Source organism: Microcaecilia unicolor, chromosome 13, assembly GCF_901765095.1.
Source record: "Microcaecilia unicolor chromosome 13, aMicUni1.1, whole genome shotgun sequence".
Taxonomy (NCBI): Eukaryota; Metazoa; Chordata; class Amphibia; order Gymnophiona; family Siphonopidae; genus Microcaecilia; species Microcaecilia unicolor.
The window spans coordinates 40,222,921-40,241,296 of NC_044043.1; the positions used below are offsets into that span (position 1 = coordinate 40,222,921).

The 18,376-nt window shown below is 42.3% G+C and overlaps 1 protein-coding gene across 3 annotated transcripts in view; it reads left to right on the forward strand.

Annotated features, from left to right (window-relative positions):
* Positions 1-15,905, forward strand: part of DHX33 (DEAH-box helicase 33) — a 29,567-nt gene extending 13,662 nt beyond the window's left edge. For all 3 annotated transcript variants that reach the window (XM_030186173.1, XM_030186172.1, XM_030186171.1), the window contains exons 6-13: positions 1,369-1,554; positions 2,724-2,835; positions 4,043-4,202; positions 5,332-5,420; positions 7,976-8,103; positions 8,836-9,039; positions 9,477-9,563; positions 13,134-15,905. In XM_030186173.1, coding sequence (XP_030042033.1) covers positions 1,369-1,554; positions 2,724-2,835; positions 4,043-4,202; positions 5,332-5,420; positions 7,976-8,103; positions 8,836-9,039; positions 9,477-9,563; positions 13,134-13,442 — 1,275 coding nt within the window. In that variant the 3' untranslated portion in view covers positions 13,443-15,905. The remainder of the gene's footprint in view (positions 1-1,368; positions 1,555-2,723; positions 2,836-4,042; positions 4,203-5,331; positions 5,421-7,975; positions 8,104-8,835; positions 9,040-9,476; positions 9,564-13,133) is intronic.
* Positions 15,906-18,376: the final 2,471 nt, after the last annotated feature.

Here is an 18,376-nt window from a genome sequence, read left to right on the forward strand (position 1 = left end):
ACAGCAGCCAGTCCAGGTCACAGCTACGTGGCAGGGTGCCCAAAAGTAGCAAAATTCCATTGTACTTAACCTGAGGGATAAGCAGTGGCTTTCCTCGGGTCTTCCTTAGTAACGGTTTCTGGACTTTTCCTCTAGGAATTTGTCCAAAACATTTTTTTTAAACCCAGCTACATTAACTGACACCGCAAACTGAAACAATACAAAAAGTAGTGGAGAAAAACCTTGGCGAACCCAGCCTCTTCAGCCTATCCTGATAGGGAAGTCGTCCCATCCCCTGTATCATCTTTGTTGCCCTTCTCTGCACCTTTTCCAATTCCACTATGACTTTTTTGAGGTGCGGCGACCAGGATTGAACACAATACTCGAGGTGCGGTCGCACCATGGAGCGATACAACGGCAAAATACTATTCTTATTTTTGTTTTCCATCCCTTTCCTAATGATACCCAACATTCTATTTGCTTTCCTAGCCACAGCAGCACATTGAGCAGAAGTTTTCAACGTATCGTCAACGACGACACCTAGATCCCTTTCTCAGTCTGTGACTCCCAACGCTGAACCTTGCATGACGTAGTTATAGTTTGGGTTCCTCTTTCCCACATGCATCTCTTTGCACTTGTTCACATTAAATGTCATCTACCATTTAGACACCCAGTCTCGTAAGGTCCTCTTGTAGTTTTTCACAATCTTCCCGCGATTTGACTACTTTGAATAACTTTGTGTCATCGGCAAATTTGATTACCTCACTAGTTACCCCCAACTCGGAGGTTTTCAACCGAGTCCTCAAGGCACACCCAGCCAGTCTGGGTTTTCAGGATATCCCCATTGAATTCAATTCCTGAAAACCCAGACTGTTTGAAAGTTCCCTGTAGACTGAGTTGAAAACCTCTGGTCTAACTGCTAGTTGTCCTCTAAACTAATGTTATGGTGAACTCTAGAACAGCAACTTTAAATATTAAACTATACTCTGAAACAGCCTTTATATGAAACTCTAAAAGAGACTTTAAATGCTAAACTATTCTTTAAACAGCTTTTGCAAAATAAGCAGAATAACTTAAAATAAAGATACTGAAGTTACCAATTTAACCTCAAATCTATGTTTTCCTGTTTCTATGCAATTTCCCAGCAGGTAATATACTCATGAATAATGTTTTCTTCTCTTCTGCACTTCATGGTTGAGAGGAACTGAGCTCTGGTTTACTTATGTATCTGTGCTTCTAAGGCAATGTCTACTAAAAATTCTTTGATTCACTGTCCAAAAAGGGCCACAGGAACCTAGGAGGCTGGATGTTTGGACAACAGATGTGTTAATATTTCTCTGTGCACTTTCCTGGAAAGCAGAGTCACTTTCTTTGTCATTTTCTTTAAAGGAAGCACCTTCTTCTCAGGACATCTTGGTGTTTTTGACTGGCCAGGAGGAGATTGAAGCAATGACCAAGACGTGTAGAGACATCGCCAAGCATCTTCCAGATGGGCAGCCACAGATGATGGTGATGCCACTGTATGCCTCCCTCCCTCCCTCTCAGCAACTCAGAGTCTTCCAAGGCACACCTAAGGTGAAGAAACCATGTTTTACCTTTATCTGGCTAGGTTACTCTTCAGGTCACACGACAGTGGCAGAGGTGGCACTTTGCGCCTTTCACTGATGCAGCGCTAATAAGTCATATAAGGGACACTTTCTAGTTTAGATGGCAAGAAGGCATGTAAATGGCAGTATTCTACTAATTTAAACATGTAAGTGACCTTTTACATGTGTAAATGACCTCTTTAAAGAGTACCAAGTAGTGGAAAAGTGCATGTCCTGCTTTGATGGTGTGTTCTTTGCAAGTGGGCTTGTGCATGGGTTAGCATGGGCAGAGCGCACATGAATATGCTAAGTTATAGAATGCTATAATTTATTGGCTTGTGCTCTTAGATGGCAGCCTGGCCCACAGTAGTAGTATCTTGAGACTAGCACTAGGGGTCATAGGCACTGTTTCTGACCTGGAACTTCGATGGAACAGGTGCAACTGGGGTTCGCTCCTGCTCCCTTCTAGGCACCAGGAACCCCTAGTAAGAGCCAGGAGTAGGACCAGGGGGTGGAATGAAGATAGAAATGTTGAAGGGGGGAGGGGAATCGGATGTGGGTTTGATAGGTGGCGGGGGGGGGGGGGGGGGGGGATTGGATGTGTATTCCCCTTGTAATAGAATAAGGAATGCATGTTGGTTTGTTTGGCTCGTTAACTATTCCCTCTCCATGTTTCCTTGCTATGTAGACATGGTGAGCTCCTAGGATAGATCGTTTGTATTTCTGGAACCAACTCAGTTGGAAAGATTTCCTGAGAGGAAATAAAATTTTTTAGGATTAGATTTGGAGTCTGTTTTATGTTGTGAGGTACCTAATTGTGGTGGGATTTATTTCCCTGGTTTTGCTGTCTGTTTTTCCTTGGATCTGCCTCCGTTATCGCCCCTTGAAGTGGACTAATAGATGGGCTTCTTTTTTTTTTTTCTTTTTCACAAAATTGTATCATTTTCTTTCTGTTGTATGGATTGGAAAGTTAACAAAAAATAGAAGGGGATGTAGAATGGAGGAAAATCTCAGAATAGTTGCTGTCAGACCTGCTTCCAATTAAGGAGCAAGTAGAAAACAGCAGAAGAAAACCTCAGGTCAGAAAAAAAGTGTGGCCTCATACTCCTAGTATTATAGAGGCTGAATATAATTTGGTTGTTTTACTTTCTCCCTTAGGGTTGTCGCAAAGTGATCCTTTCCACTAACATAGCAGAAACTTCCATCACCATCACAGGGATAAAGTATGTGATTGACACAGGCATGGTGAAGGCAAAGAAGTACAACCCAGGTGAGAACAGAGTTCTGCACTTGAAACCAGAAATTCCATCCAGAAATATGCTGAGCTGTTTGGAGGGTCCCATTGCCCACGTTTCTGGTAATATGAAGTGTGCAGTAATTAATCAATAATGTATTTCACTTATATCAGACGCGAATGAAATATTAGCTTTCTCTTCTCTTGATAAAAAATTGGTTTCTGAATTGTCTTCACAATTAATTTTTTTCTGTCCCATGTAGTAAAGGTATGTGTATGTATATACATTATATATATATTCTGTTTGTTTCAAGTACTGTCATTTTACATGTTTTAAAGGGACCCATTTTCTGAATAAGAAAACCCAAAATAATTTTTTTTTAAAGCCTGAAATGTTTTCCATGCCAATAGCATAGAATCACAGTTATGCTGTCACTTGGTGTTCTTAGATTTCCACAAGTCAAAGCTGCCAGATGTGTAGGTTTTTTTTACATTCCATCCTGATACAGGTGCTTATGTCAAGTGGAATAAACAGGACTACGAATCCCAGAATGCACTGCATTGCAGCGGCCAAACTCAGTACTAGCCAGGCCAAATGCCTCACTTCAGGGTTTTGTTTTAGATTTGGCTTGTCTTTTTCAGTCCTAGCTCAAAGCAGGTTGCCTTCAATCACGGTAGATATTCCCCTTTCTCTAGCAGTCTTACAATTGTAGTTTGCACCTGAGGCAGTGGAGGGTCACAGGGAGCATTGGTGGAAGAAGTTGGATCAAACACTGGCTTCCCTGGATCTTAGCCTGCTGCTCTAACTACTGGGCTGCTCCTCCTAACTCTTGAGTTGCTTGGCAGCTCTGATAATTGCTGGTACTGAACCCTGAAATCACCAGCCCTTGTCCAGCGTTCTGTGTCAGGTTGCAGCTGTCTGTCACCATATGCTGGGAAAAATCTAAATGTTTTCTTTCTAATAAGTAGAGGAGTGGCCCATTGGTTAGAACAGTGGGCTGCAGACCAAGGAAGCTAAAGTTATTCACTTCTCCCACTGGCACTTCTTGTACCTGAGGCATTGGAGGGTTAGGTAACATCACAACTTATAATGTAAGCCCTCTCAGGTAGGAAATTGCTTCCTTTACCAGATTGTAACTTGCCTTGAGCTTAGTTTTGGAAAGGCAAATCATCAAAATCCAAAAAGAGGTCTCTTGTCTCTAACTCCTTTTTTGATAAGCAGTGCCATGTTAACCTTTTCCAGAGAGCGGTCTTGAAATCTTGGCTGTGCAGCGGGTATCCAAGGCCCAAGCCTGGCAGAGGACAGGCCGCGCAGGGCGTGAAGACAATGGAGTTTGCTACCGACTCTACACAGAGGATGACTTTGAGAAATTTGATAAAATGACCATTCCAGAGATACAGAGGTATTTATTTATTTATTTGTTGCATTTGTACCACACATTTTCCCACATATTTGCAGGCTCAATGTGGCTTACATAGTACCGTCAAAGGCGTTTGCCCAGTCGGTTGATAACAAATACAAGGTTGTATAGTGATCGTATGAGGTAAATGTGGAGGGTCGGAAGGGATGAAGATTGCGTGTTGTCCAGTATGATCATAGTCATGCTGTGTTGCTGGGTGAAGAGGTTTACATTGGGTCGTTGGGGTAGGCCTTTTTGAAGAGGTTGGTTTTTAGTGATTTCCTGAAGTTCAGGTGGTCGTGGATTGTTTCCCCACATTTTCCCAGTTTCCTCTATTACTGCAAAATTGACTTGCTTGTACCTCCAAGTAAATGCTGTGTTTCAGAGTAAATAGTAAATAAGACTGGCTACCTGAAAATTTAGGGACCTATTTTCAAAATATTTGAAGAACTTGAAGCCCAGCATATCTGTGGGCCTGTAAGCTTATTTTCAAAAGGAAACTCCTAGTGTGGTTTTCATCTGGGCTGGTAGGGTGATATGGATACTTTTTCTAGCTGTTTGTTTTGTACCTTCATTAAAATGGGCACAAAGGACATGCGTTAAAAAAGTTTTATTCATTCAATTTTATGCAGTGCTCTCATGAATCCATACCAAAATGATTAAAAAAAGTAAAAACATTTTTAAAGTAAAATGACAATTTCTAGATAAAATCCTTGTGCATTCTTTCCTTTCCCTGACCCCATATTATTACATTCTTTTCAATAGTTTAATCCATGGTTATCCAGCCTCGGTCCTCGAGGGCCACAAACCAGTTCGGTTTTCAGGATTTTCCCAATGAATGTGCATGAGATCTATTTGTATTCTCTGTCTCCATTCTGTACAAATAGATCTCATGCATATTCATTGGGGAAATAATGAAAACTCGTCCTGGCGAGGGCCGAGGTTGGTCACCCCTAGTTTAATAATTTTTAAAATAATACAACATTAACTGAGATCCTCACAGTGTTCTCCTCTGTTGATAGCTGGTCCCTATAAACCAGCATCCAAGGTGCAAATTCTTCCTGACACTGCCAAGCAGAGGAAATTGTATACTAGGAGCCAGTTTGTGATTGTGGATGTTGTCTGTGTGCAGGTGCAACCTGGCCAGTGTGATGCTACAGCTTTTGGCCCTGAAAATTCCCAACGTGCTCACTTTTGACTTCATGTCCAAGCCTTCACCAGGTGAGTGGGTTCATGAAAGTTACTGGGACAGGTGGCTTTCTTATCTTAGTTTCAGACAGGTTTGTCAGGAGCTTGGAACTATGGAGGCAGAATTACGTTTCAACAGTTTTTTATTGATGATTCAGCATGTTAAACATAAACATAATGTTCAATATATGATAAAGTAAATATCATAACATACTTATTTGAATAAATTATTCACTTCTATAATCAAGGTTTTTTCATTTTTCTCCCAGACTCCCCTTAGACTTTGTTACTATAAAACTAAATGTTTGTATTTCTATTTTATATTTCAACAATTTTTTTTTTTTTATTGATGGTAACAATAAGAAGTGAACAACAATGTCCCTCATTCTCTGAGTACAGTATGAAACCTATATTTGGCAATACACAAAGAAATAATGACTGAAGTACACCAACAATATGGACATCCTTTTGTTAACTTTATGCTCCCCCCCCCCCCCCCCCAAACCTCAGTCCACCTGGTCTCCATGTCTCAATAACATTGTGCTGGTTAAACATATGGTAACGACCCTAGGGGTCTTCCCCATGAGCCACATTCTGTTAATTTCCTCTTCTTCCCCTACTCTTCCTCCCCCTTTCCTCCCTCCTCTCCTCTTCCCTCCCTTCCCCCTCTAATTGGCTTCGACTCTGCACTCATCCGAGGCCAAGGGCGCCCCGACCGCCCCGGGTTCCTGACCACCGAAATCTTTTATCTTTGTGTATCTCCGCCACCAATCGGGTTCAATATAAAGCTGTGAGCTCTATGGGAGAAAGATTGAATATACCTATCCCAAGTCGTTAGAAAATGTTTTTTCCTTTTGAATGTCGATCGTGCATATTGCAGTTCTAATAACAGCAGCCCATGTAGTCTATTCCTCCACTGCCAATATGATGGTGCTTGATCACTGGTCCACTCCCCCAGCACCACCCTTTTGCCATGGAGGCAGAATTAAATCAATTCACCTTCAGTTGAAATATGGAAGACCCTTGATCATTAGGACAGTAGCACTATTCAACTAATTTATTAAGTAAAGGGGTAAAGGGTCATGGATTTGATATATCGCCTTCCTGTAGGTACAACCAAAGCAGTTTACATATACTATACGCAGGTACTTGAGGAAACTGAATTACAACAAGTAGGGAGAGCTGAGGTCCCAATTCAGATCCTCCTCCATCATCAGCACCATAATTTGAGCAAGTTACTTTTTCTCCTTGTGTCTTATGTTACCAGCTTTTAATTGAGCTATAATGGGAGTAACATTGTACAGCTTGCTTTCTGCCCTGTGGTCTAGTGTTGGAAGTGTGCCAGCAACACATCTACTCCGGAGATGGCTGCGTTTCTGAAGTAGTGAATTATGAGGCAACTTTTGCCGTTTAGAATGTTAACATCCCATGTACTTACATGGTACAAGTATGAATCTCTATTTACCACTAGTACTTTTTATGTTATTTACTATTATAAACTGCCTAGATGTTTTTTTTTCCAGTTTGCAGCATAATAAATTTTAATGAAGCTATGCTATATTATAGCATTAGCATAAATTATTTTGCCAGATAATGCATGGAGTTAAAGACTTGTTGGGTAGGTAACTGTTGCCAGTCTCTGACCTGGGGGACTGAGGACTTGTCTCCAATAAATGAATCAAAGAAAGTCGGTGAATATATTTCTATTTAGCAACAGTAGTCCTTATCTTCGGGTACAAGTACACTCAGGGTAAATTCCCAAAAGACATTAAAGCTTCTCTTCCTAAAGTTGCACATTACTTCTTGGTGAACAATATTAATGTATTTAGTCTTTACAGCTTCTCCAAACTCTTCCTTTCAGTGGAGGAACAAGGTAAGAACCAACGGTATTCAAGCCAGCAAATATGCAATTTAAGTCCCTGGCCCTCCAGGTGTGACTTGAATTCATAATTCAGGCTAAGCATTCTAAGGCTCACATAAGTGTAGAGGTTTTTCTCTTTTTATTCCTTTGGAAAAAAAGGCCGTTGTCCAGTCTTCAGTAAGTAGAAATGCACAGCCTAACAGTGTATTCTGGTTGGTCCTCTCACGGAGATTCTGGTGTCATTCTGGGCAACAATTTTACTGCTGTTGATAGTCTGCTACGATACAGCTTCCTCATCTGTCCTTTGGGGCCTTATTGGCTGGCTGACTCTCCTATGTTCTCGGTATGTATTATGCACCTGTATTTTTTGAGTCTCTCAATCACCCTTTTATCTTGCAGACAGGTCGTAGCCACTCAAGATGGTTGTTTCACTGTACAAAAAAAAAAAAACCTGCTAACTTCCCCTTTCTGCCCTCCTACGGAGCTCAAGTACAATGGCTGTATTTATGGCACTTGGAGATCAGATGAGCATTTTGGTCTCGTACTCAGCTCTCTCTTGTGGCTCCTTATGAGACCATGAGAAGCAATGTATTGGTTTTCATAGTCTCAAGATATTCCAGATGCAAGCATAACTAGAGGCAGCAAATTCAGGATTGGATTTGAATTACCTTCCTCACATGTGATTTGGAGGGTGAGGCTGTTATGATTGTTGTCTTTTTTGTGACAGATGCCGTCCAAGCAGCTGTAGAACAACTGGACTTATTAGGGGCTGTGGAGCGCAAAGGGGATCAGGTCATCCTTACACCTTTGGGAAGGAAAATGGCAGCATTCCCTCTGGAGCCCAGATTCTCAAAGGTAAACAAACAAATAAAAAAAACCAACAACAAAGGCTTTGAAACCCCCCTTTTTAAGTGGTAGAATCACTTAAGTGTGAATTAAGGTAGTTCAAAATAAGACCAAGATAAGAAGTTGCTGGCACAGGCTTGATGAAACTTGTTCATCAAATAAGTTGGCATTGGAAATATCTCAATTGAGTGAGGGTTTTTTTTTTACCAATTGTGCTGGTTGTGGTACAGACAGTTCTTTCTGGCACACTGTTTGCCATCACTTATTGAAAATAAACTTCACTTTTTAGTAGGGGTTAGGGGGATCAGAAGAATCTTAATTTGGATTGAAGACAAAGGAGCTCGATTTCTCATCAGGTGCCTAGAATAAATTAGGACCCAGTTGCTCATCCCCAGGCCAGCTTTGTCTAGAGATGCTGTAGTGTCCATCTTAATACGTGGGAACAGGGATTCCAGGCCATTGTTCAGCAGCAACATCTAGTGGCTGACTTGGAAGCACCTGTACTAAGCTCCAGAGAGAATTGGGGTCTATAATGGTTGAACAGGATGGTAGCGAGACTAACCTAGTGGCGGGAGGCAACCCTAGGGAGCTCATGGTGAAGTAGCCTTTTTAGAGGCTGCTTCCAGTTGAGCTGGCAGCTCTGAAAGAGCAGGAGGAACCGCAAAGTCTGTAAAGTATATATGATTCACCTATCTGGATTTCTGAAATAAAGTTACTGTCTTCTGTCCTTTTGCTTTGCAGACCATCTTGCTGTCTCCCAAATTCCACTGCACGGAGGAGATCTTGAGTATCATATCACTGCTCTCGGTCGACAGTGTCCTGTACAACCCCCCATCCAAGCGAGATGAGATACAGGCAGTCAGGAAGAAGTTCATCTCCAGTGAGGGGGACCACATCACCCTACTCAACATATATCGGGCTTTCAGAAATTTGGGCAAGAGTAAGGTAGAGGGTCTTTGTTGAGTGCACCACTGAACATATGTGACTGCTGATTGCATCTCTGCATGGATGTGTCCTGTGCCTGACTGAGCAAAACAGTAATCAGAAGGAAAGGGAAATCAGATATTGGGTTAGAGTAAAGGGGATGTCCTCCAGCTCAGCTGGAGAAACCACAATTTTTAGCTTAGTGATGGTCTTGGAGCTGTAAGGTTGCAGGTTCTGGTTCTCACACTAAGTAGAATATTGTGGAAATCCTCACAGTGAGTGATTCAGAATAGCAGCTTAAAATGTTTCTGTGCTCTTCTGAAGTCCAAAACCCATGGAACCAGCTATGACTTCCAAATAAGCAGGTTATCAAGATTTTGCAAGTCTCTGTGAGATTCCTGCACCCAGTGTTTTGCTCCAGTGGACCCTGTGGTTCATTTAACCCTTTCATATTGCAGGACTGGTGCAGAGAGAACTTTGTCAACAGCAGGAATATGGCGACAGTGTCGGATGTCCGGTCTCAGCTTAGGGATATCTGCATAAAGGTAACGATTGCTATATGATATTTATCCCTTCTGTTCTTTTTGCTTTCCTTACCATCAAAGGCCATGTTTCCCTGCGTATTGTGGTCCTGTGTGTGTCACACCTGCAGTTCCCAATCTCGCAGGTTTTGTGATTGAAGTGAGGTTTTTTTTTTTTTTTTTTTCATTCAAGAACATTTATCTTTTTGAGGGGGGTCAGGAGGATGTAAGTCATAGTTCCTTTGAGGCACAGATGTAGTAATTTGATTTCTGGGGGAGGGAGAGTTTCATGTATGACAAGATCAGGTATACATATTAGGTAGACTGGATGGACCGTATAGGTCTTTATGTGCTATCTACTATTATGTTACTATGCCATTTATTTAACTTATATTAACAACCATCCCAGGGGACGGCCCAAAGCAGATCAGAAAATGAAAATCAAGCAAAGTTAATCATAAGATAATATAATGCTGAATGAAATAATTATAGCTGCTTTCCAACTACATCCTCTCCCCAGTAGCTAGCAACCTATCTGTATTGGAAACAGGATGCCATAGAGTTGCTTTCTGTCTGGATTTCAGGGGATAGCAGAGGTTTTTTTTCTTCCTTGCCCCAAATTGGCATTGACACCCTGGGGAAGAAAGGGATATGAGGGAAACATTCAAAACTATGAAAAGTGCAAATAGGGGGCAATTCTATAACTTGCTGCCAAGACATAGCTGCCACAATGGAGCAAGCTTATTTCCAGTTCTGTTATGGCTTCAGGGCACAACTAAGCCATTTGCTTACTGAAATGCAAGGACGCCGTCTTCCAACAGGTCAATTGGCTGGTATAAATCAGTGGGAAAATGTGGGATATAAATGTAATAATAAATAAATTAATAAATAGGTGCATCTGAGTGTGTCATAAATTGTGCATGTCACTTGGCGATGTGCCCCTGGCTTGTCTGTTGCTCTGCCCACTTGTACACCCCCTTGCAATTAATGTTCTAAGTGACTTTGGCACATATGTTATAGAATAGTGCCTACACCTTTCATGTGTCACTGCTGATTATTAGTGCCTCTGATGTGCATAAGTGCTGCTATTGTTTAACATAGGCTCCAAAACTGAGAATGTTATAATGTCTTTGTATCGCTCAATGGTGCGACCACACCTCGAATACTGTGTGCATCTCAAAAAAGATATAGTGGAATTAGAAAAGGTACAAAGAAGGGCAACGAAAATGATAAAGGGGATGGCACAATTTCCGTATGAGGAAAGGCTAAAGCGGCTACGGAAAGGTGGCTGAGGGGAGATATTATAGAGGTTTTGCTTCTTTACTTTTTCCAAAAATACTAGGACTAAGAGGCATGCAATGAAGCTACTAAGTAGTCAAATTAAAACAAACCAGAGAAAATATTTCTTCACTCAACATGTAATTGAACTCTGGAAATTGTTGCCGGAGAATGTGGTAAAAACAGTTAACTTAGCAGGATTTCAAAAAGGTTTGGACAGTTTCCTAAAAGAAAAGTCCATAAGCCGTTATTAAGATAGACTTGGGAAAATCCACTGTTTATTTCTAGGATAAGAAGCATAAAATCTGTTTTACTGTTGTAGGATCTTGCCAGGTATTTGTGACCTGGATTGGCCACTTTTGGAAACAGGATACTGAGTTTGATGGACACGCTTTGTATGGCAACACTTATAAATTATAGAATGAGGGGGTAATGCAAAAGAGACTTGTCTTTCACTGTAAAAGGATGCCTCTGAGGACATGAGGTCATGATATGAGGTTCAAAGAGGATTGGGTGAAGAGCAATGTTAAAATTGGTGGATGTATGGAAGAGGTTGGGAAAACAAAAACAATAACCGAGCCTGGAATTACCAAATGCACAGAGGATTCTTGGCGCTATGTGGCTGTTAATATAGCCACATCCCTATATATTTTCTTTTAACCTTCTTTCTGAAGTCCAGTCTTTGCTCATGTTTTATTCGTGCTTCACGTGCATAGATTTATAGAAGACAATTTCAGAGCAAAACTTAGTCACATCAGTCATCTGTTTGAAATCACCCTCCTGCAGTGCAGCTAAAAATGTGCATTCCTCACAACACAGCTACGTTTAGGTGAATTAAGAGGACACCTTTCCAAGGGTGTGTTTAGGTCGGCTGATTCGCATGTGCTGCATTTTTAAAGCTATGCATTTTATTCAAATTCAATGGAAAAATACTCAGAGAAAAGGCAGGTGAAAATGTCATGGGTAAATTGCACCTACAGTAAATGTCTACTTAAAAATTGTCATATTTTTCCTCTGAAAATTGGTACAAATACTCCAGGTATAGAGAGTCACGGATTTGATATACTGCCTTTCTGCGGTACAACCAGAACGGTTTACATTTATTACTAGCCTTTAAAACGGGCAAGATTTGTGTTTTGCAAAATGTAATAATTCTCACCTCCATCCATCCATGTGCAGCAAACCTCCTCTCTCCCCTGCCCTCCCCTCCCCCGATCCATGTCCAGCAACCCTGCTCTCTCCCCTGCCCTCCCCCCATGTCCAGCAGCCATCCTGTATCCCCTGGCCTAGCCCTCCCCCCATGTCCAGCAGCCCTCCTCTCTTCCCTGGCCTCACCCCGTCCACCGATCCTCCCCCCCATATCCAGCAACCCTCCTCTTTCCCTTGGCCTCCCCCCTCCCCCGTCCACCAACCCTCCTCTCTGCCCTGCTCTCACCCCATGTCCAGCTACCCTTCTCGCCGCCGCTCCCTCCCCCCTCCGTGCCGGGCCCCCTGCACTGACCTGACAGCGCCTCTCACCTCCGTGTGAAAGTGCTGCAGGCAGCAGCAGATCGCTCTGCTTTTGCCTGCAGTGCTTCCACACGAAGGTGAGAGGCGCTGTCAGGTCAGTGCAGGGGGCCCGATACGGAGAGGGGTGGGAGTGGCGGCGGGGAGGGTGGAGGTTGGTGCACGCGATGTTCGTTTCCAGGCTTCAGCGTCCGACAGTCCGACTCCGTTTCCCGCTCTGTTCCGCCCTCTGACGTCATCACGTCTTGACGCGAGGGCGGGACAGAGAGGGAAGTCTCTACTGCGCATTTGCAGGTGAATCGGTCACTTGCCATTTATATGTTTGATATGCAAGTACTTTTTATGTGTCCCTATTGAGCTTGCAATCTAAGTCAGTGGTTCCCAAACCTGTCCTGGGGAAACCCACAGCTAGTCAGGTTTTCAGGATATCCACAATGAATATTCATGAGAGAGGTTTGCATGTACCTCCTCCACTGCGTAGAAATCTCTCTCATGAATATACATTGTGGATATCCTGAGTACTTGATTGGCTTGGAGTTCCCACCCCCCCCTCCCCCCAGGACAGGTTTAGGAACCATTGATCTACATTCTTGTACCTGGGGCAATGGCGGGTTAAGTGACAAGTGATTTATGCACAGGGTTACAAGGAACTGCAGTGGAGACTGAACCCAATTCCCCAGAATCTGGGCTCGCTGTGCTAACCGTTAAGCTACTCCTTCACACGCAGGTTTTGCACTAATGCAGTCAATTTGAAAATTGCTCCCTGCATTTTGGGTATTTCAACTGAACATTGACTTTAATTTCGCACAGATGTCCATGCCTATCGAGTCCTCTCGGACAGACCTGGTGAATATTCGTCAGTGCCTGGCCCATGGGCTCTTCATGAATACAGCAGAGCTGCAGCCGGATGGGACATACACCACAATCAGCATGCGCCAGCCTGTGGCCATCCACCCCTCCTCCGTCCTATTCCACTGCAAGCCAGCCTGCGTGGTATACAATGAACTGCTACACACCTCCAAGTGCTACATGCGGGACCTCTGTGTGGTGGATGCTGACTGGCTCTATGAAGCTGCTCCTGAGTACTTCCGAAGGAAACTGAAAACAGCTAAGAACTAACACTTCAAAAGTTATGGAAACAAAATACTGCCTGCATTTTCAGAGCTAGTTCTCAACTCCATCCTAGGGGCACAACAGGTTTGGTTTAGTGTATATCTGCAATTAGTATGCATGGGATATATTTACATATAATGAGTCTAAGAAAAGATTCATTTGTATATTTTGGTTATCCTGAAAACCAGACCTTTTTGCAGAGGGGGAGGTGGAGGGAAGGGGAATCCTCTATCTCTGGGATGAATAATGCTTAAAGACAGTGGATGCTTAACAGAGCCCAAGCCATTAAATGAGCAGCATTATTTATCAGGTGTAATCCGCAGAAAAATGTCATCTATTTGCAGTGGCTAAGCCTCAGATATTTTCACCTATTTAAAACAATCATAATTTTATAATGTTCTGCATACAGAGAGAATAGGACAAATGCAGACAGTCTAGTTTGAGTAATGAAGATTGTTTTGTTCATTGTTTTTTTTATAATCTAGTAAAAGAAGTTTATCTGATATGTAAGGAGAAATAATTCCAGGAGTAGATCTGCTGGATTGTAATAATGTTTCTTCTTGATCAGAGGTTGGTTTTTTTTAAGCAGCATGTGAATTATTTTAAGAATTTTTAATATATATTTATCTGTATATATATGTGTGTGTGTGTGTGGGGGGGGGGGGTTCCAAGTTACCTTTATCCTGAGAGAGGTGCTGTATATCTCACTGGATGTTATTCTCGTGTCTATTTTGTAGCAATCCATTTAAATTATTCTAATTGGCCAATAGCATGCATCTGTCACTGCAGACTAGCCCTTCTAGTCCCACCTCCGACACAGATGCTTTCAACTCTTCACCGCCTGCACTTTCTTCTGCTTACTTTTGCCACTGCAGAAATGATGATCGGTAATTCATCCATTCACCCAGTTTGCATATTTTCTCTTTTTAAAGCAGCGTGTTGGCTGGGTTGTAGCACTCAGTAAGCGAGTAGAATTAAAATATAATGCTGTATGCTTTGGCAGTCGATATTCACAGCAATTTAACTGGTTAGTGCTGCTGAGCATCAGCAATAACTTCTAAAGCCATAGGTGCTCTGGGGGTGGAGTCAACATTTATGCGGTTAACTGGTTAAGTGGCAATGTTGAGCACTTAACCGCCCAAGTTAACCAGACAAATTGGACTGCGTAAAACTTGTTGGTGAATATCACACTTAACCGCATAAGGGTTAGCTGGCCACATATAACCGGATATTCAGTGCTGCTTCCCAGACACGGCCCGGCATTGAAGCCTGTCTTTTTTTTCATTCTTTCTTTTTCTTTATGGTTCAGTACTTTCATCTTGCTTCTCTGGGCATCCAACACAACTGGAACCAGGGATTTCCACCCCCCCCCCCATTTGTTTTTAATCCCCTCCCATTTTATTCTAGTTATTGTGGTGACAGTTCTCAGCTGGGATGATGTTGCAGACTCTCTTTGAAACTCTGTAATTATGGGCCGTAATTTCAGCTACTAGAAGTCAGCATCGTGTAATGACTGACTCTCTCCCACTCTGTGGCTGTGCACACTGCCTCTGCAGCATCCCTGTGCTCATCTGCCAAGGCAGTAGAAGACCTGGACCAGGAATCAAACCAAGATCTCTCTGCATGGCGGTCCATAGTGCTGCCACTGAGCAACCAGGCCAGCCTCTCTGGCATATTCTTTATATGAAAGAAGCCGACAAAGCCATAATATGCAGTTTGGGATTGGGAGGGAAGCTGCATATCCATTTTAAAATGTAGATTCATGTGTTTCAATTTGGCAGTTGCCTAGTACCAAGCAATAAGTTTTCACGATATGACTTTTATATAGTTAAGTTATTGTTATCTAAAAATCAGGTAAAATTTCTCAATATGTCCTGTCTTTTGACTCTGATTGTAGTGTCACTTTTATACTGCAGTAAATGTTCAGATGTGTCGGTTCTCCCATCTTTATCACTGGGGAGTTAACACTCAGTGCTGACAGTGCATGGAGAGAATTATTGTTATCTTTAACACCATCCATCCATAATCCATTTCTTTTAGATGTGCCTTCAGAGGAATGTATCTATCTATTTAATCTGTCGTTTCTAATAAATGCCCGGGCTATTATTAGAACAGTTGGTTTTCTGAAGTCTAAGGTGGGCTATTAATGGAGGCACCATTTCTCTTCTCCATTCCTCCTCTTCATGACGACCATCATTTCTCTCCTGTGATAACTGGCATTGCACTTCTCCACTCCCTCACCCCCACCCCTCCGCAATGACCATATCTCTCATGTTTATGACACTGGGCCGATTCAGGGCCTTGAGCATTTGCACATGCTCAAGGCCCCACATTGGCCCAGTGCCACAACCATGAGAAAAGGTAAGAAGAGAGAGACAGTCATTGTGGGAGGGTGGAAAACAGCAGTGCTGGTTACTGTGAATTCCAGGGGGGGGCTATTATTGGAGGAATCTAAAATTGGCTTTTTAAGACTAAATTTGCAGGGTTTTTCAGTGCTAAAACAGGGGGTAGGCCATTATTAGTAGCGCCATAGAAATGATAAGTAGAGCCAGGGTGGCTGCAGGAAGTTTTCCTAGTGCCACTGATACTCACTGCCAGTACCAATAACCATCTGGACTAGTTAGGACAGCAAAGAGCTGTTGTCCAGATACTGATGCTAAATATCAGCAGTACCCATATAGCTTTCAGTAGCCACCTTATACCCAGATATTGAGCATCAGGTTGTATTCAGATCCCGCTACTGAATATCTGGCTATAAGGTACTAATAATAATTTCTATAGCGCTACTAGATGTACGCAGCACTGTACACACAGAGTGGAGTGGTAGCCTAATGGTTATTGCATTGGGCTTTGATCCTGGCAACCTGGGTTTGATTCCCACTGCAACTCCTTGTGACCTTGGGCAAGTCTCTTGCCTCAGATACATCAAGTTAGAATGTGAGCCCTCTAGGGACAGAGAAAGTTATCTGTATATAATATGTACAGCGCTGCGTACATCTATTAGCGCTATAGAAATGATTAGTAGTAGTATCTTATATTGGGATATTCAGCAGGATCTGCATACAGCCTGATGCTCAATATCAGGGTATTTTTTTTTTTTTTTTATATTTGTACCCCATGCTTTCCCACTCAAGGCAGGCTCAACGTGGCTTACATATACAGGTACTTATTTGTACCTGGGGCAGTGGAGGGTTAAGTGACTTGCCCAGAGTCACAAGGAGCTGCCCATGCCTGAAGTGGGAATCAAACTCAGTTCCCCAGGACCAGAGTCCACCACCCTAACCACTAGGCCACTCCTCTGTGTTAAGCAGTGAAAAGCTTAAATATTGTGGGGTAAATGTTTACAGGTACTGTGAGAAGAGAGTCTGCAGGGCTTCCTTACTGGTATGTCTTTTATATTTTAAGTGGGGTGGAGAATGAGCCATAAGACTATTCAGTAATTTCTTAAATCTATCTTGAAATGGTGCTGCTGCCTTGACCCTCAAATGTTTCTTACCCTCTTGTTCATGTACCTGCTGTCAGATCTGAGTTTATTGTGGACCTTCATATTTCATCCTGCTTGTGTTGCCATATGTTGGATTGCTTATTTTTACAACAATATCTTTAATAAGACTTAAATACTCTAAATGCAAGCTCTGTTACAGGAAGGTTCAAAACCAGGTTCTCTTGATGTGCTGCTTTTAGCTACTCCTAGATTTTACATGTCTCAGAATGCTGCTCTATACTCTTTATTAGGAACTGCAGGGAATTATCAATGCACTGTTTGTATTCTATTTTATATAGAAAAAAAAGAGTTGCATCTGTATAAAAGCACATTCTATTTGTTGTAAATCTACTTATAGGCAATTTTAATCTATATATTTCTCGGTTTCTTCAAATAAAGAGATTAGCTGATTTGCAGGTTGAACAATTGTCTTTTTTTCACAGATAATAATTTAAAACAGAAGTTCTCAACCCAGAACACATCTAACCAGTCAGGTTTTCAGGATAACCACAATGAATATGCATGAGATAAATTTGCATGCCCTGCCTCCATTGTCTGCAAATCTAACGCATGCATATTCATTGTGGGTATCCTGAAAATGTCCCTGGCTAGGTGTGTCCCAAAGAATGGATTGAGAACCATTGGTGAAGAGCAGTGGTTCTCAACCCAGTTCTTGGACCACACCCAGCCAGTTGCGTTTTCAGGATATCCACAGTTAATATGTATTTCATGTATATTAACCCACCTGTGTATGCATTTGTGTAATCCTGGTCCTTTAAAAAAAACAAACAAAAAACGGGCAAGTGGTCCAATAGTCCCAGTAGAATAGATGATGAAGCAGACATGATGGAAGATGAAGTTAGAAGTTAAAAGCCTTTATTGTAAAGAGTGGGTAAAGGAATGCCGGGCGTGGCCATGTTTTGCCCCTGAAGCAGCCCTGTTTGGTGAAACAAGGCTGTATTGGGCATTCCTTTACCGGCTGTTTACAATAAAGGCTTTTAACTTCTAACTTCATCTTCCATCATGTTTGCTTCTGTGTAATCCTGGGGCATCCAACATGTGGCCCATTTGCAATTTTCAATTTTACACGTCATTTTTATAGTACTACTAGACACGTGGGGGGAATTCTAATAAAGGGTGCTCAAAATTTGGCACTGGAAAAAATCAGCACGCTACTCTATAAAGGGCACATGCCCTTTATAAAATGGTGCTTTGAGTGGATCACATTCAAGTACGCTGGATATTTCTCTGTCCCAGGAGGGCTCACAATCTAAGTTTGTACCTGAGGCAATGGAAGGTTAAGTGACTTGCCCAAGATCACAAGAAACAGCAGTGGGATTTGAACTGGCCACCTCTGGATTGCAAGACCGGTGCTCTAACCAGTAAGCCACGCCTCCACTATCTAATTATTGCTTGTTCATGGATTGTTATCCAAATAAGTTGCATGTGCCTCTTG